General features: G+C 28.7%; 1 protein-coding gene and 1 long non-coding RNA gene across 2 annotated transcripts; both read right to left on the reverse strand.

Moving 5' to 3' along the window:
- Window positions 1-1,731: 1,731 nt before the first annotated feature.
- LOC101492130 (non-specific lipid-transfer protein-like) lies at window positions 1,732-2,272 on the reverse strand. The gene is made up of 2 exons (XM_073370843.1): window positions 1,960-2,272; window positions 1,732-1,811 (listed from the first exon to the last, which is right to left on the reverse strand). Exons 1-2 carry the CDS (start codon window positions 2,270-2,272, stop codon window positions 1,732-1,734), a joined length of 393 nt encoding a protein of 130 aa, XP_073226944.1.
- Window positions 2,273-10,659: 8,387 nt separating this feature from the next.
- LOC140919225 (uncharacterized) lies at window positions 10,660-11,511 on the reverse strand. The gene is made up of 2 exons (XR_012161793.1): window positions 10,956-11,511; window positions 10,660-10,852 (listed from the first exon to the last, which is right to left on the reverse strand). It is a non-coding gene; the product is annotated as an uncharacterized lncRNA (long non-coding RNA).
- Window positions 11,512-12,044: the final 533 nt, after the last annotated feature.

The raw sequence follows: 12,044 nt of genomic DNA on the forward strand, positions 1-12,044 counted from the left end.
TTGTACATAAATTATTCAGAAATATTCAACCCAAACTCTTTCTAATTAATATACTGTCAATTAAAAATGATGAATACATAACTGTACTTGAAAAATCTACGAACCTTGATGGAATTGATATTCTAAATTATAAAATATTTCAATTGTAATATATATTTTTTTAATGTATTTGCCTTAGTTTTTTCTCAAAAGGGACAAAGAGAAGTATGTTGTTATTTTGACTGAAAGAGCATTATGTTGTCGTTCTATACAAATTATACACGTCTGTATAATAGCAACCCCAAAATATATAATTGGAGAAACAATCTTTCTCTTTTCTTATTATTTTGTTCCCTTTTTCCCTATTTTGTTCTCAATTTGTTTGTATCATGTTAGTTTATTTACTCTTCCCTTCTGTTTCACTATCTATTTCAATATTATAGTTTATTTTACTTATTTTTCCTTTTACAGCTGCTGTTTACATAGTTTTTATATGTTTTTTTTTAATTATTTATTTCCATATGAGTTTGATTTCTCACAATGGTTAATAGCATTTTCTAAAAAAATTTATTCAAAAGGGTAATGTCATTTGGTGTCTCTCAAAATAGCTTAATAGTTTATTCCCAATTTGTTTAATTAAAATGGGTTAACGTCATTTAATTGTATTTTGTTAAAAATTGAGATCAATCGGTCAATAAACTAATAATGTTCTTGATTTTTGAAAAACGGATAAGGTTTTCCGTTTTTTGCCAAACAAAATCGAAGTCTTTTAATTGTAAAATGAACATACACAATTGTTAATCCAGTTCATAAATGAACTCCTGCGTTTGAGGTACTGGATCAGACTTTAATTATCACTATTATGAGATTAAAATGTTTGCAACTATCAGTTTTCTACTACCAGTTTTCGTCACAATTAAAAGACTGCAACTTGCTTCTATTTGTTCTCTCTCTTTTTTGCAACTTGCTTCTATTTGTTCTCTCTCTTTTTTGTTTTCTCTTTTCAGCCTTGCTTGTTTTGCCTTATATACAAGTTGTTTACAATTTAGGAGTAACAAACAAAATAGTTACAACTAACTAATCAAAATTAACTTTAACTCCAAAGTCTTCTAATTGAGTGTCACATATTACAGGTTTACAGGTTGTTCATAAATTAATCCAAATTTTATTCTTATTCCAATTGTTTGATTGTAATTGTTTTTTCTAATTTTTCATATAGATTAGAGTCTTGGTTTTTCAAGTGGGTTAATAGTTTTGGGTTTATAGGATGCAACGGTACTAATTATTCATTTGAACCGATTATAATCAAATAATTGATATATTTTAGTGGACAATTTGGGTGCTTTAATATTTTATGACTTATTCTTACATATTATTTTTTAATAAAAAGAAAAAACAATGTCTATCTTTCAATAAATGGTTTAGTGGTTTTAAGTAAAATGAAATTAACAAAATGATATTTGAATTAAAAAATAATTATAGGTCAAAATAAGTTTTTGATCCTTATGAATATTTTGTATTTTGTGTTTAATTTTTTTTGAAATTTTTCTTCAAATAATGACTCTTCAAATATTTTCTATCAACAATTTTGATATCTCCTTTTAAATTAATTCATGCGTGTCATTCAAATTTTTGAAATATTTTTAGATGTATGATTATAATTAAGAATGAGTAAAAAAGACATATGATTATATTTTTCATTTGCAAAATACAGGAAACACATTCAACTTTAATGAATTATTACAATTTCTATCATTTCCTTATTGCTATCTCTTCTTTGCGGTACTTCAAACTTCCTTCACGTTGTTCCCCTTTTGTAGCTTCATGGAATCCTATACATAATTAAAAAGAATATTTAGAAGAATTATAAAATAAGAATAAAAGTTGTAGGTGCAATTTTGTGAGTTATCAAGAAAAGTGAAAGGTAAACATACGAGTCGCAATTAATATCAGAATTTAATGGAAAAGAAATATTGATACTGCAAAGTTGTGGAAGCTCTTTTGCTCTAGTAGAGTTAACTTTTGATTTTGTTGAAGTACTTATAAGACATTTGCAGACATTTCTCCTATCTATTGTTGTGCTAGCCATTTGCAATAAACTATTTGCTCCTTCACAACAATTAATGGGTGGTTTTGTTGAGGTAGAACTCTCCAAAAATGTCACACATGGATACAAGGACAATTTAACTTTGATGCATATGAAGCCATCAATTAGGCTTGCATTTATCGACGTCCTTAACAAAGCCAAAACCATTACAAACACCAAAAGATCAACCATGTTCTTCCTTGCCATTTTAATTTCAAATATTGATATGTGTGATGTTTCAATGAGTTTTTTTTGGAATCAACCACTAGAACCATTCCTTTATTTATAGCTTGGATATGATACATTCCATTTTCCGGTCGACTAATTAAATATTTTATTGATATAATTATTATACTAAATAATATTTTATTACTATTTACATTGCATAGTTTTTTTAAAAAAGATTTACTATAAATAGTTATTATAAATAGTTACTACATTGCATAGGTAAGCCAACTTAAAATACTGGAGATCCCAAGAATTAGGTTTAATGGATAATAACAAGTCATAATGATATGAGATGAACATGCTATATTATATATGAGAGAAGCGTGATTCTTGAAGCGATAAATGGATGAGATAATAGAAAATCTTAATGAGATATATACTCTATATGGAGTGCAGTACCTAACTACAAGAATACTCTTGATAGATTCAACTATGTGAATGTAGAAGTGGGTCCGCTTCCTATGGAATTTTGAGGCAAAATTCGTAGAGCGTTCACTATATTGGGATAAAAGTGTAGGGCCGTTAATGCACGAGCTTTTGAGAATACACCATATGAAAAGGTTGTGTGTGGGTTTGTTGTCAGAGATGTCAGAGATAGAGTTCAAGACTATGAGTCACTCTTGTTGAAGCTGAATCTTACTTACTATGCAAAGTTTAAGTCAAAAGACCCATTTGTTTATGCACGATCTTATAAAAGCATTTGACGCTATTTCAGAAACACTTTTTTTAAATTAAAGTGGGGGATTGTTGGAACATAGAGTGAATTTAAAAATTGTTGAAGTCTCACACTGGAAAACTCACATATTTTGAGTAGCTTTCAACTCTATAAATATTAAAGTCTCACATTGGATATAAAACATATATGAGTTTGCTTCCATCACTATATAATGAGTTTCAAACTCTCTTGAAAAGTACACCAAAGTTTGATGCATTTTCCAACTGTCTCTTTTCTCTCTTTTTTATTCTGCTCGACTGATTTCCGAGCCATTTCTCCCCCTCTCTTTATGTCCCTTCGTTTTTAGAGCAGTTGTTATGCCATAGTGTCTTCCCTTCGATTTTTAGAGCGGTTGTTACGTCGTAGTTTCGTCGATTTTTGAATGGTCCTAATACCACTATCCTTTTAAAGCATTTTTAAACGTGTAGTCTCGTCGATTTTTTAGTGGTCCTAATACCACTATGAGCGGTTTTTGTGTCGTAATCTTTTGTAGAGGTTTATGTGTTGTAGTCTTTTAGAACAATTTTTGTGTCGTAGCTCTTTTGATTTAAGAGTGGTCATAGTACCATATTGTGAGTGATTTTAATCGTCATATTGTGAATGACTTTAACTGCCATATTGAGGGTGTAATTCTATAACGATTTTCTACGGTGCAGTGAAACTCTGATAAAGTGAATCTATGTTGTTTTATCTGAAGTAGCTAAAATATCACTAGAAGGGGGGGTTGAATAGAGATATTGGAGTTTTTAAAATTTTCTTTTAAAGTTGTATCCTATACGAGAAGATAAAATTAAGAGGATAGATGTTTAAAAACTTTAAGTGACAGTTAAGTAAATAAAAATGAGAAAGTATAGAGAACGACACACCCAAATTTATACTGGTTCACCCAATGTTAGCTACGTCAAGTCCTCACAGACTTGTGAATTTTCACTATGGCTCAAACTGATCTGTCCTCTTTACGGACCTCTTTTTCTCAATGTATATTCTTAGCCTCACCAGACTTTCAATTTCGTTTCCTTTCAAATTACAAATATTACCAAGTGTAGGGCAACTTGGAAGATACATAATAAATGATATGTGATGATTGTATGATCTTTCTCTTTACAAGAACTTTCTAAGAGGATATTCTTAAAGATATAGTTTAGGACTATAAAAAGTGTAAAGAGAGGATTGAAATTATCTTTTTAGCTTTGAGAAATATTCTTTGTATATATAGTTGTTGTATTTTGAACTAAAGAGATCACTTCCTTTTATAGAGTTTATGAACCTCTATCCATGAAGAAAAGGAATTTGATGACTGTTGGAGACTTGATCAAATGTCCAAGGTTCTTGGTCTAATTTACAAGAATGTCATTCAGCTTCCCTTGAAACATATGAGCTCAAGAGGATGAGTTTGCAGTTCATCCTGGGATAGGAGGTTTAATCTTCCTCGAAATTCAGACATGAGCTATATTTTTCCTTTTTACTTTTCAAATACTTTTAGGGTCCTTCTTTTCTGGTTAGGTACAACCTTTTTCCTTTTTGACTATTCTCTATGCGTGAGGATGAATAAGATCATCATATTATCCTCTTATTGTTAACCTTTGTCTTGTATCCTCTCCTTCTTGAATTGTTTCTCTTATAACTGTTTGTCCACAATTTTATCTTCTTTTTATTTTGACTTGGATTTATTGTTTATGTGTTAACGTATGAGTAAGAGGAACATCAGCAGCAACACTTACCTTTTGAGCGGATGGAAACAATTGAGACATGGTGCAGGAAATCTGAGGATGTTCTCATGGGCTCACAGTAGGATATCGTGGAAATAAGAAAGTAGCTTGTAAATTTTGGGATTTATATGTATGCTTTCTAGCTTGCGATGTTCCTAGAGGTGAGAACTGATGATGAGATAGATTAAGATCAAAGTAGAGTTCTTCACCGTCCTCCATAAGTTGCAGATGAGTATCATGTGGTTCATCCTCTAAGGGAGGATAATCTTCGAGATGAGTTGGAGAGGCAATGAGATTGAGAGAGTGAGGTAGGACGGGATCAACATTATGAGTTGGTTGAGTGGTGATTTGTTCTTCAGGAGTTTGTTGTTCCTGGATGGGGTTAGAGTTGTCATCCTTTGAGGAAGGATGCTTAGTTGATGGTTTTGGAGTTTTGCGAGTGATTTTTTGAATTTTCTTCTTTGTGGATGATGTAGAAGTAGAGGATCTTTTCTTTGTTAGTGTGGGTACGAAACTATCTTTGGTGGATTCCTTGGTTATAGGTTTGTCTGAGGGTTTGAGTTGCATCTGATTGACATTTCTCAAGGAAAAAATGTTGTTTAAGTATACAGAGTTTTCATCTTCAAGAGGGATTTAAAAAAATTTAAAAGTCCTAGAGAGTATCATCCTATAAGGAGCGGACCTACACAGTCTTGCAACATTCAAGATGAAGTAAAACAGAATGTTAACCAAATGGAGAGGAGTTCCGGAGATGAGGTAGTGGATCAACAAGAAGTCAAGTTTAGTGAGTTTTTCGAAGCTCCCTGCTCGAGGCACAACCGAATGTACACAGATGTTGTGTAGAATGCGACACATGAGGAAAAGGTTGGAGGCAATATGAGGTTTGGGAGGATTAATGAGTGCGCTTTTGAGGACAGAGTTCTGGAAATCCTGCACACAAAATACCAATCTTAAGTGAAATAGTATGAACCTTCATCACGAATGTCCAATATTTGACATAATGTTGTTGGGGTAATTTTCAGATGAACTCCTTTGAGTACCATGCTAATGCAAGTATCTCCTTTCGATACATTGGTTGCAGCATAAAACGCCTTAACTAGTTTGCGATATTGGGGTTCGTCAATCCGTAAGAAAGAAGTCTATCATAGTTTACCAAAGATCTCTTCAACATTGAAACCTCTTTAATGAATGACGAGAGGTGAAGAGGTGGCGTGCAGACATGCTGAAAGTCAACAACAGGAAACACGTATGCATAAAGGAGTGCTTATCAAAGGTGACTTTTGGTTTTCCACGGAGGAGGATGAGTGCTTAATCCGAGTTGCTCATCCTCTAACTTGTAGAGGAGAACGTTATTACAGTCTGGAAATGACTTTCAGTCATCGGGATCAACAGTTTTGACAATTAATGCATTTAAACAATTAATTTCAACAATGTATTTAATGCATTTAAACAATTAATTTAAACAATGCATTTAAACAATTCATTTAAATTTGACATTTTGATGATTGAGAGTTTTTCCATAATATTTTTGAAATGAACCTCTGGGAAATATTTGGTAAAAATATCAGCTAATTGATTTTCAATTTCAATGAAAATTAATTCAATATCTCCCTTTTGAACATCATCTCATATGAAATGATGCTTAATTTCAGTATGCTTAGATCTAGAATGTTGTGTGGGATTTTTTGAAAGATTAATAGCACTAGTATTGTCACAGACGATGGGTACTTTGGTGTACCTTAGAGAATAGTCTTCAAGTTAATTTTTTTACTCATAGTATCTGAGAACAACATTGTGCAGCTGATACATATTCAACCTCTTTAGTTGATAGGGCAATGGTGTTTTGTTTCTTGCATGACCAACTTATGAGATATTTTCCAAGAAATGGACAAGCTCCACTTGTACTCTTTCTTTCCACTTTGTCTCCTGCATAGTCAACATTGCAGTATGATGTAAGATCAATATCTTGACATTTTTTATACCATAAACCCAGATCAGTTGTGTCAACAAGTTATTTGAGATTTCGTTTTACAGCTGTGAGGTGTGATTCTTTTGGTGAGGATTGGAATCTGGCACACAGACCAACTGCAAATACTAAGTCAGGTCTGCTTGCTGTTAAGTATAATAATGATCAAATCATTCATCTATACTCCTTTTCAGATATGGGAGTTCCTTCATCATCTTTGTGTAACATTGAGGATGAATGCATATGAGTTTCCATAATTTTCTTGACTCCATGTTGTATTTTTTGAGCAAATCTTTAGTGTATTTCTCTTGAGAAATAAAGATGCCAATTTTTAATTATTTGATTTGTAAACCAAGAAAAAATTTCAGTTATCCCATCATGCTCATTTCGAATTCACTTTGCATGAGGTTAAAGAAATCTTCACACGTCCTTTCATTCGTAGACCTAAAGATTATATCCAAATGGAACTAAACTTCTCATACCAAGCTCGAAGAGCTTGCTTTAATCTGTAAAGAGCTTTTGAGAGTTTAAACACATGGTTAGGTTTCTTTTTATTCACAAAGTTAGAAGGTTGGTCAACATATACCTCCTCATTTAAGAAACCGTTCAAAAATGCACTTTTAACATCCATTTGGAAGAGTTTGATACCTTTATGAGTGGCATATGCCATAAGTATTCTGATGGCCTCAACTCTAGTAACAAGAGCAATGCAAATTTGGAAGAGTTTGATACCTTTATGAGTGGCATATGCAAATTTTTAACTTTTGAAAAATATGTATATATATATATATGCATATTTTCTTTTTTAACTTTTGAAAAATTAAAAAATTGTTTATTTAATTAATATAAAATAATTAAAACATTTAAAATATAAAATTATATTAATAAAATCAAATAAAATATATTTTAGTATAGTTTTAAATATACATATATATAATCCATATAGTTATTCCATTTCCAGTCTAATTCATCATTTTATTAGAAAAATCACATATTTATGAAAATCATTAGTTCACAATATCAATTAATTCAATTAATAATCATAATATAAATCATAAATATATTCTTTTAAATGCTTTTCATACTTTTAATTATTATATCATTTAATATCAACGGTGAAATTCAAATATTAAATTTCATTTCTCAAACTTCTCTAAGGTCAAATTAAACAAAAATGAAATTATATAATAATTTATACTTAAAATATTAAACTTGAACCATAAAGCTAATAGCGTTGAGGAAATAAAATAATTGTACATAAATTATTCAGATATATTCAACCCAAACTCTTTCTAATTAATATACTGTCAATTAAAAATGATGAATACATGTACTTGAAAAATCTACGAACCTTGATGGAATTGATATTCTAAATTATAAGATATTTCAATTGTTTAAAATATTTTTTTAATGTATTTGCCTTAGTTTTTTCTCAAAAGGGACAAAGAGAAGTATGTTATTTTTTTGACTGAAAGAGCATTATGTTGTCGTTCTATACAAATTATACACGTCTGTATAATAGCAACCCCAAAATATATAATTGGAGAAACAATCTTTCTCTTTTCTTATTATTTTGTTCCCTTTTTCCCTATTTTGTTCTCAATTTGTTTGTATCATGTTAGTTTATTTACTCTTCCCTTCTGTTTCACTATCTATTTCAATATTATAGTTTATTTTACTTATCTTTCCTTTTACAGCTACTGTTTACATAGCTTTTATATGTTTTTTTATTCTTTATTTCCATATGAGTTTGATTTCTCACAATGGTTAATAGTTTTTTCTAATTTTTTTTAATTCAAAAGGGTAATGTCATTTGGTGTTTCTCAAAATAGCTTAATAGTTTATTCCCAATTTGTTTAATTAAAATGGGTTAACGTCATTTTATTGTGTTGTTAAAAACGGGGATCAATCAGTCAATAAACCAATAATGTTCTTAGTTTCTAAAAAACGCAAAATAATCGGACTGTAAAACGGGCAAGGTTCTCCGTTTTTTGCCAAACAGAATCTAAGTCTTTCAATTATAAAATGAACACACACAATTGTTAATCCAGTTCAGAGATGAACTCCTACGTCTGAGATATTGGATCAGACTTTAATTATCACTATTATGAGATGAAAATGTTTGCAACTATCTTGAAGTTTTCTGCTGCAAGTTTTCGGCCCAATTAAAAGAGTGCAGCTTGCTTCTATTTGTTCTCTCTTTTTTGTCTTCTCTTTTTTCAGCCTCGCTTGTTTTGCCTTATACATAAGTTGTTTACAATTTAAGAGTAACAAACAAAATAGTTACATCTAACTAATTGAAAATCAACTAACAAAAATTAACTCTATCTCCAAAGTCTTCTAATTAAGCGTCACATATTATAGGTTGTTCATGAGTTAATCCAAATTGTATTCTTATTCCAATTCTTTGATTGAAATAGTTTATTCTAATTTTTTATAAAGATTAGAGTCTTGGTTTTTCAAATGGGTTAATCGTTTTGGGTTTATAGGATGCAACGGTACTAACTACTCATTTGACCGATTAAAATCAAATAATTTATATATTTTAGTGGACAATTTGGGTGCTTTAATATTTTATGACTTATTCTTAAATTTTGTTTTTTAATAAAAAGAAAAAACAATGTCTATGTTTCAATAAATGGTTAGTGGTTTTAAGTAAAATGAAATTAACAAAATGATATTTGAATTAAAAATAATTAAAGGTCAAAATAAGTTTTTGGTCCCTATGAATATTTTGTATTTTGATTTTAGTTTTTTTTTGAAATTTATCTTTCAAATAATAACTCATCAAATATTTTCTATCAACAATTTTGGTATCTACTGTCATTCAAATTTTTGAAATATTTTTAGATGCATATTTGTAATATTATAGGAATTTTCTGCAAAAAATTTAGAATCTTTTAACAAAAAATGAATTAAATATGAATTTTTAAATACTAAAAACTTCAAAAATTCATATTTAATTCATCCCTCGTTAAAAAATTCAAAACTTTTGTATGATCAATTAATATAATTTTTTAAATATGCATGTAAAAATTCATTCAAAAATTCACATAATACATAAGAATTGATATCAAAATAGAGACCAAAATTATTGATAGAAAATATTTAAAAGATAATTGTTTAAAGAAAAATTTAAAACGACTAAATAAAAAATATGATATATGTATAAAGATAAAAAAAAAAAAAAAAAAAAAAAAAAAAAAAAAAAATAAAAATATAAAAAAAAAAAAAAAAAAAAAAAAAAAAAAAAAAAAAAAAAGAAATTCAATTCTAATTTAAAATATGAAAAAATAAATATTTTTTTTTTGACTAAATATTAAGTGTATAAGGTGCTAACTTACACCCACTAATATAAATTTAGAAGATTGTCCTTCATTCTAAAGTAATTACAAATGTTTTTTTTTTTAGTCCAGACAAAACTCTAGTAGGTTGCTCACATACAACTCTTCTATCTTTTAGGTGTGTATATTATAAATCTCCTATATCTTTAATCATAGATCTAGTAGTTTAATTTGACTAATGAAAATATAATGACCCAAATAAACTTTAAAATTATATATTTGTGTTCCAAAAACTTCATACGTAAAATAAAAACTCGATTTATAATATAGTTAGTTGAAATATATATATATATAGTTACAAGATTTCAGATTTTTCTCATTAAAGAAAGAAAATTACTTACACAAAACAAATTAAGCAAATTAAGAAGATTTTTTATGACTAATAAATACAATTATTAAACTTTTTGAGTTAACTAAATCAACAATTCAATTTATAGTCAATGAAAACACAATTCTTGACCAACAGCACCAAAAACTTTATGTAATTTGAATGGTTTTCGTCAAATAATAAAAATATCAAACTTTCAAGGACTATTAATTATAATTTAATTAAACATGAACCATTAGTTTGGTGAAGACAAACTTGTAGCAACAAAATGTAAAGCTTTAGAAATTTAGAAACCAAAATTTAATGAAAAAGATGTATGACTATATTTTTTATTTTTAAAATATACGAAACACATCCAACTTTAATGAATTGTTACAATTTCTATCCTTCCTTATTGCTATACTCTTCTTTGCGGTACTTAAAACTTCGTTCACATTTTATATATATAAAAGAAAAGCTTCCTCCACGTTGTTCCCCTTTTGTAGCTTCATGGAATCCTATACATAATTAAAAATAATATTTAGAAGAATTATAAAATAAGAATAAAAGTTGTACGTGCAATTTTGTGAGAGTTATAAAAAAAATAGAAGGAAAACATACGAGTCGCAACTAGCATTAAAATTTAATGGAAAAGAAATATTGATACTGCAAAGTTGTGGAAGTTGTGTTGCTTTGGTATAATTAATTTTCGATTTTATTGAAGTATTTGTAAGACATTTGCAAATATTTCTCCTAACTATAGTTGTACTAGCCATTTGCAATAAATTATTTGCTCCTTTACAACAATTAATTGGTGGTTTTGTTGAGGTAGAACTCATCAAAAAAGTCACACATGGATACAAGGACCATTTAACTTTGAAGCATATGAAGTGATCAATTAGGCTTGCATTTATCGACGTCCTTAACAAAGCCAAAACCATCACAAACACCAAAAGATCAACCATTTTCTTCCTTGCCATTTTAATTTCAAATATTGATATGTGTGATGTTTCAATGATTTTATTTGGAATCATCAACCACTAGAAGCATTCCTTTATTTATAGCTTGGATATGATACATTCCATTTTCCGACTAATTAAATATTTAAGTGATATAGTTATTATACTAAATAATATTACATGCTTATGATTATCGATTGGTGGAATTTTTTTTTTAAAATAACTCAATTTTGAAAAACAATATATCAATATGTCACTTTTAAATTTAAATACCGATATACTTTACTTTTAGCATTACGAAGAGACTAAATTTTGTAAAGGCGGTCTTGTAAAGAATCTATAACTTTCAAATGATGACTTTATTCTAAGTTATTTTCTTTATTGAAATGGAGGTAAGTAGTCCTTTGAAAGAGCGACAATGTGTTTGATATATATATTTTTATTTGATTTGATTAATAAAAAATCATATTAATAATAAATTAATTCAATAAAATTACTAAAGTTGTAAAAAAATACCAAAAGAAAATTCCAAAGGTTGAATAGATTTTTTAGTAATATTTAGATAGTGTTTTTAAGTAAGGACGATTTTCCAACATAATTCGTATTTTTTTTGATAATTTATTGGTGACGTTCATTTCAATTCTAATGAATATAATATTCAGATGACTTTATCTAAATTTTCCTATTTTATGTTTGTGATTCATTGTTTCACCTTCACATGAGGGACAATACTCTTCAAAATATCACCACT

This window comes from Cicer arietinum, chromosome 1 (assembly GCF_000331145.2).
Source record: "Cicer arietinum cultivar CDC Frontier isolate Library 1 chromosome 1, Cicar.CDCFrontier_v2.0, whole genome shotgun sequence".
Taxonomy (NCBI): Eukaryota; Viridiplantae; Streptophyta; class Magnoliopsida; order Fabales; family Fabaceae; genus Cicer; species Cicer arietinum.

Excerpts from the sequence above, each read along its gene's own strand:
- LOC101492130 (XM_073370843.1), bottom strand. The coding sequence starts at position 2,272 with ATGGCAAGGAAGAACATGGTTGATCTTTTGGTGTTTGTAATGGTTTTG. Across the intron at positions 1,812-1,959 it reads AGAGCTTCCACAACTTTGCA|GATTCCATGAAGCTACAAAA; the intron begins GTATCAATATTT and ends AATTATGTATAG.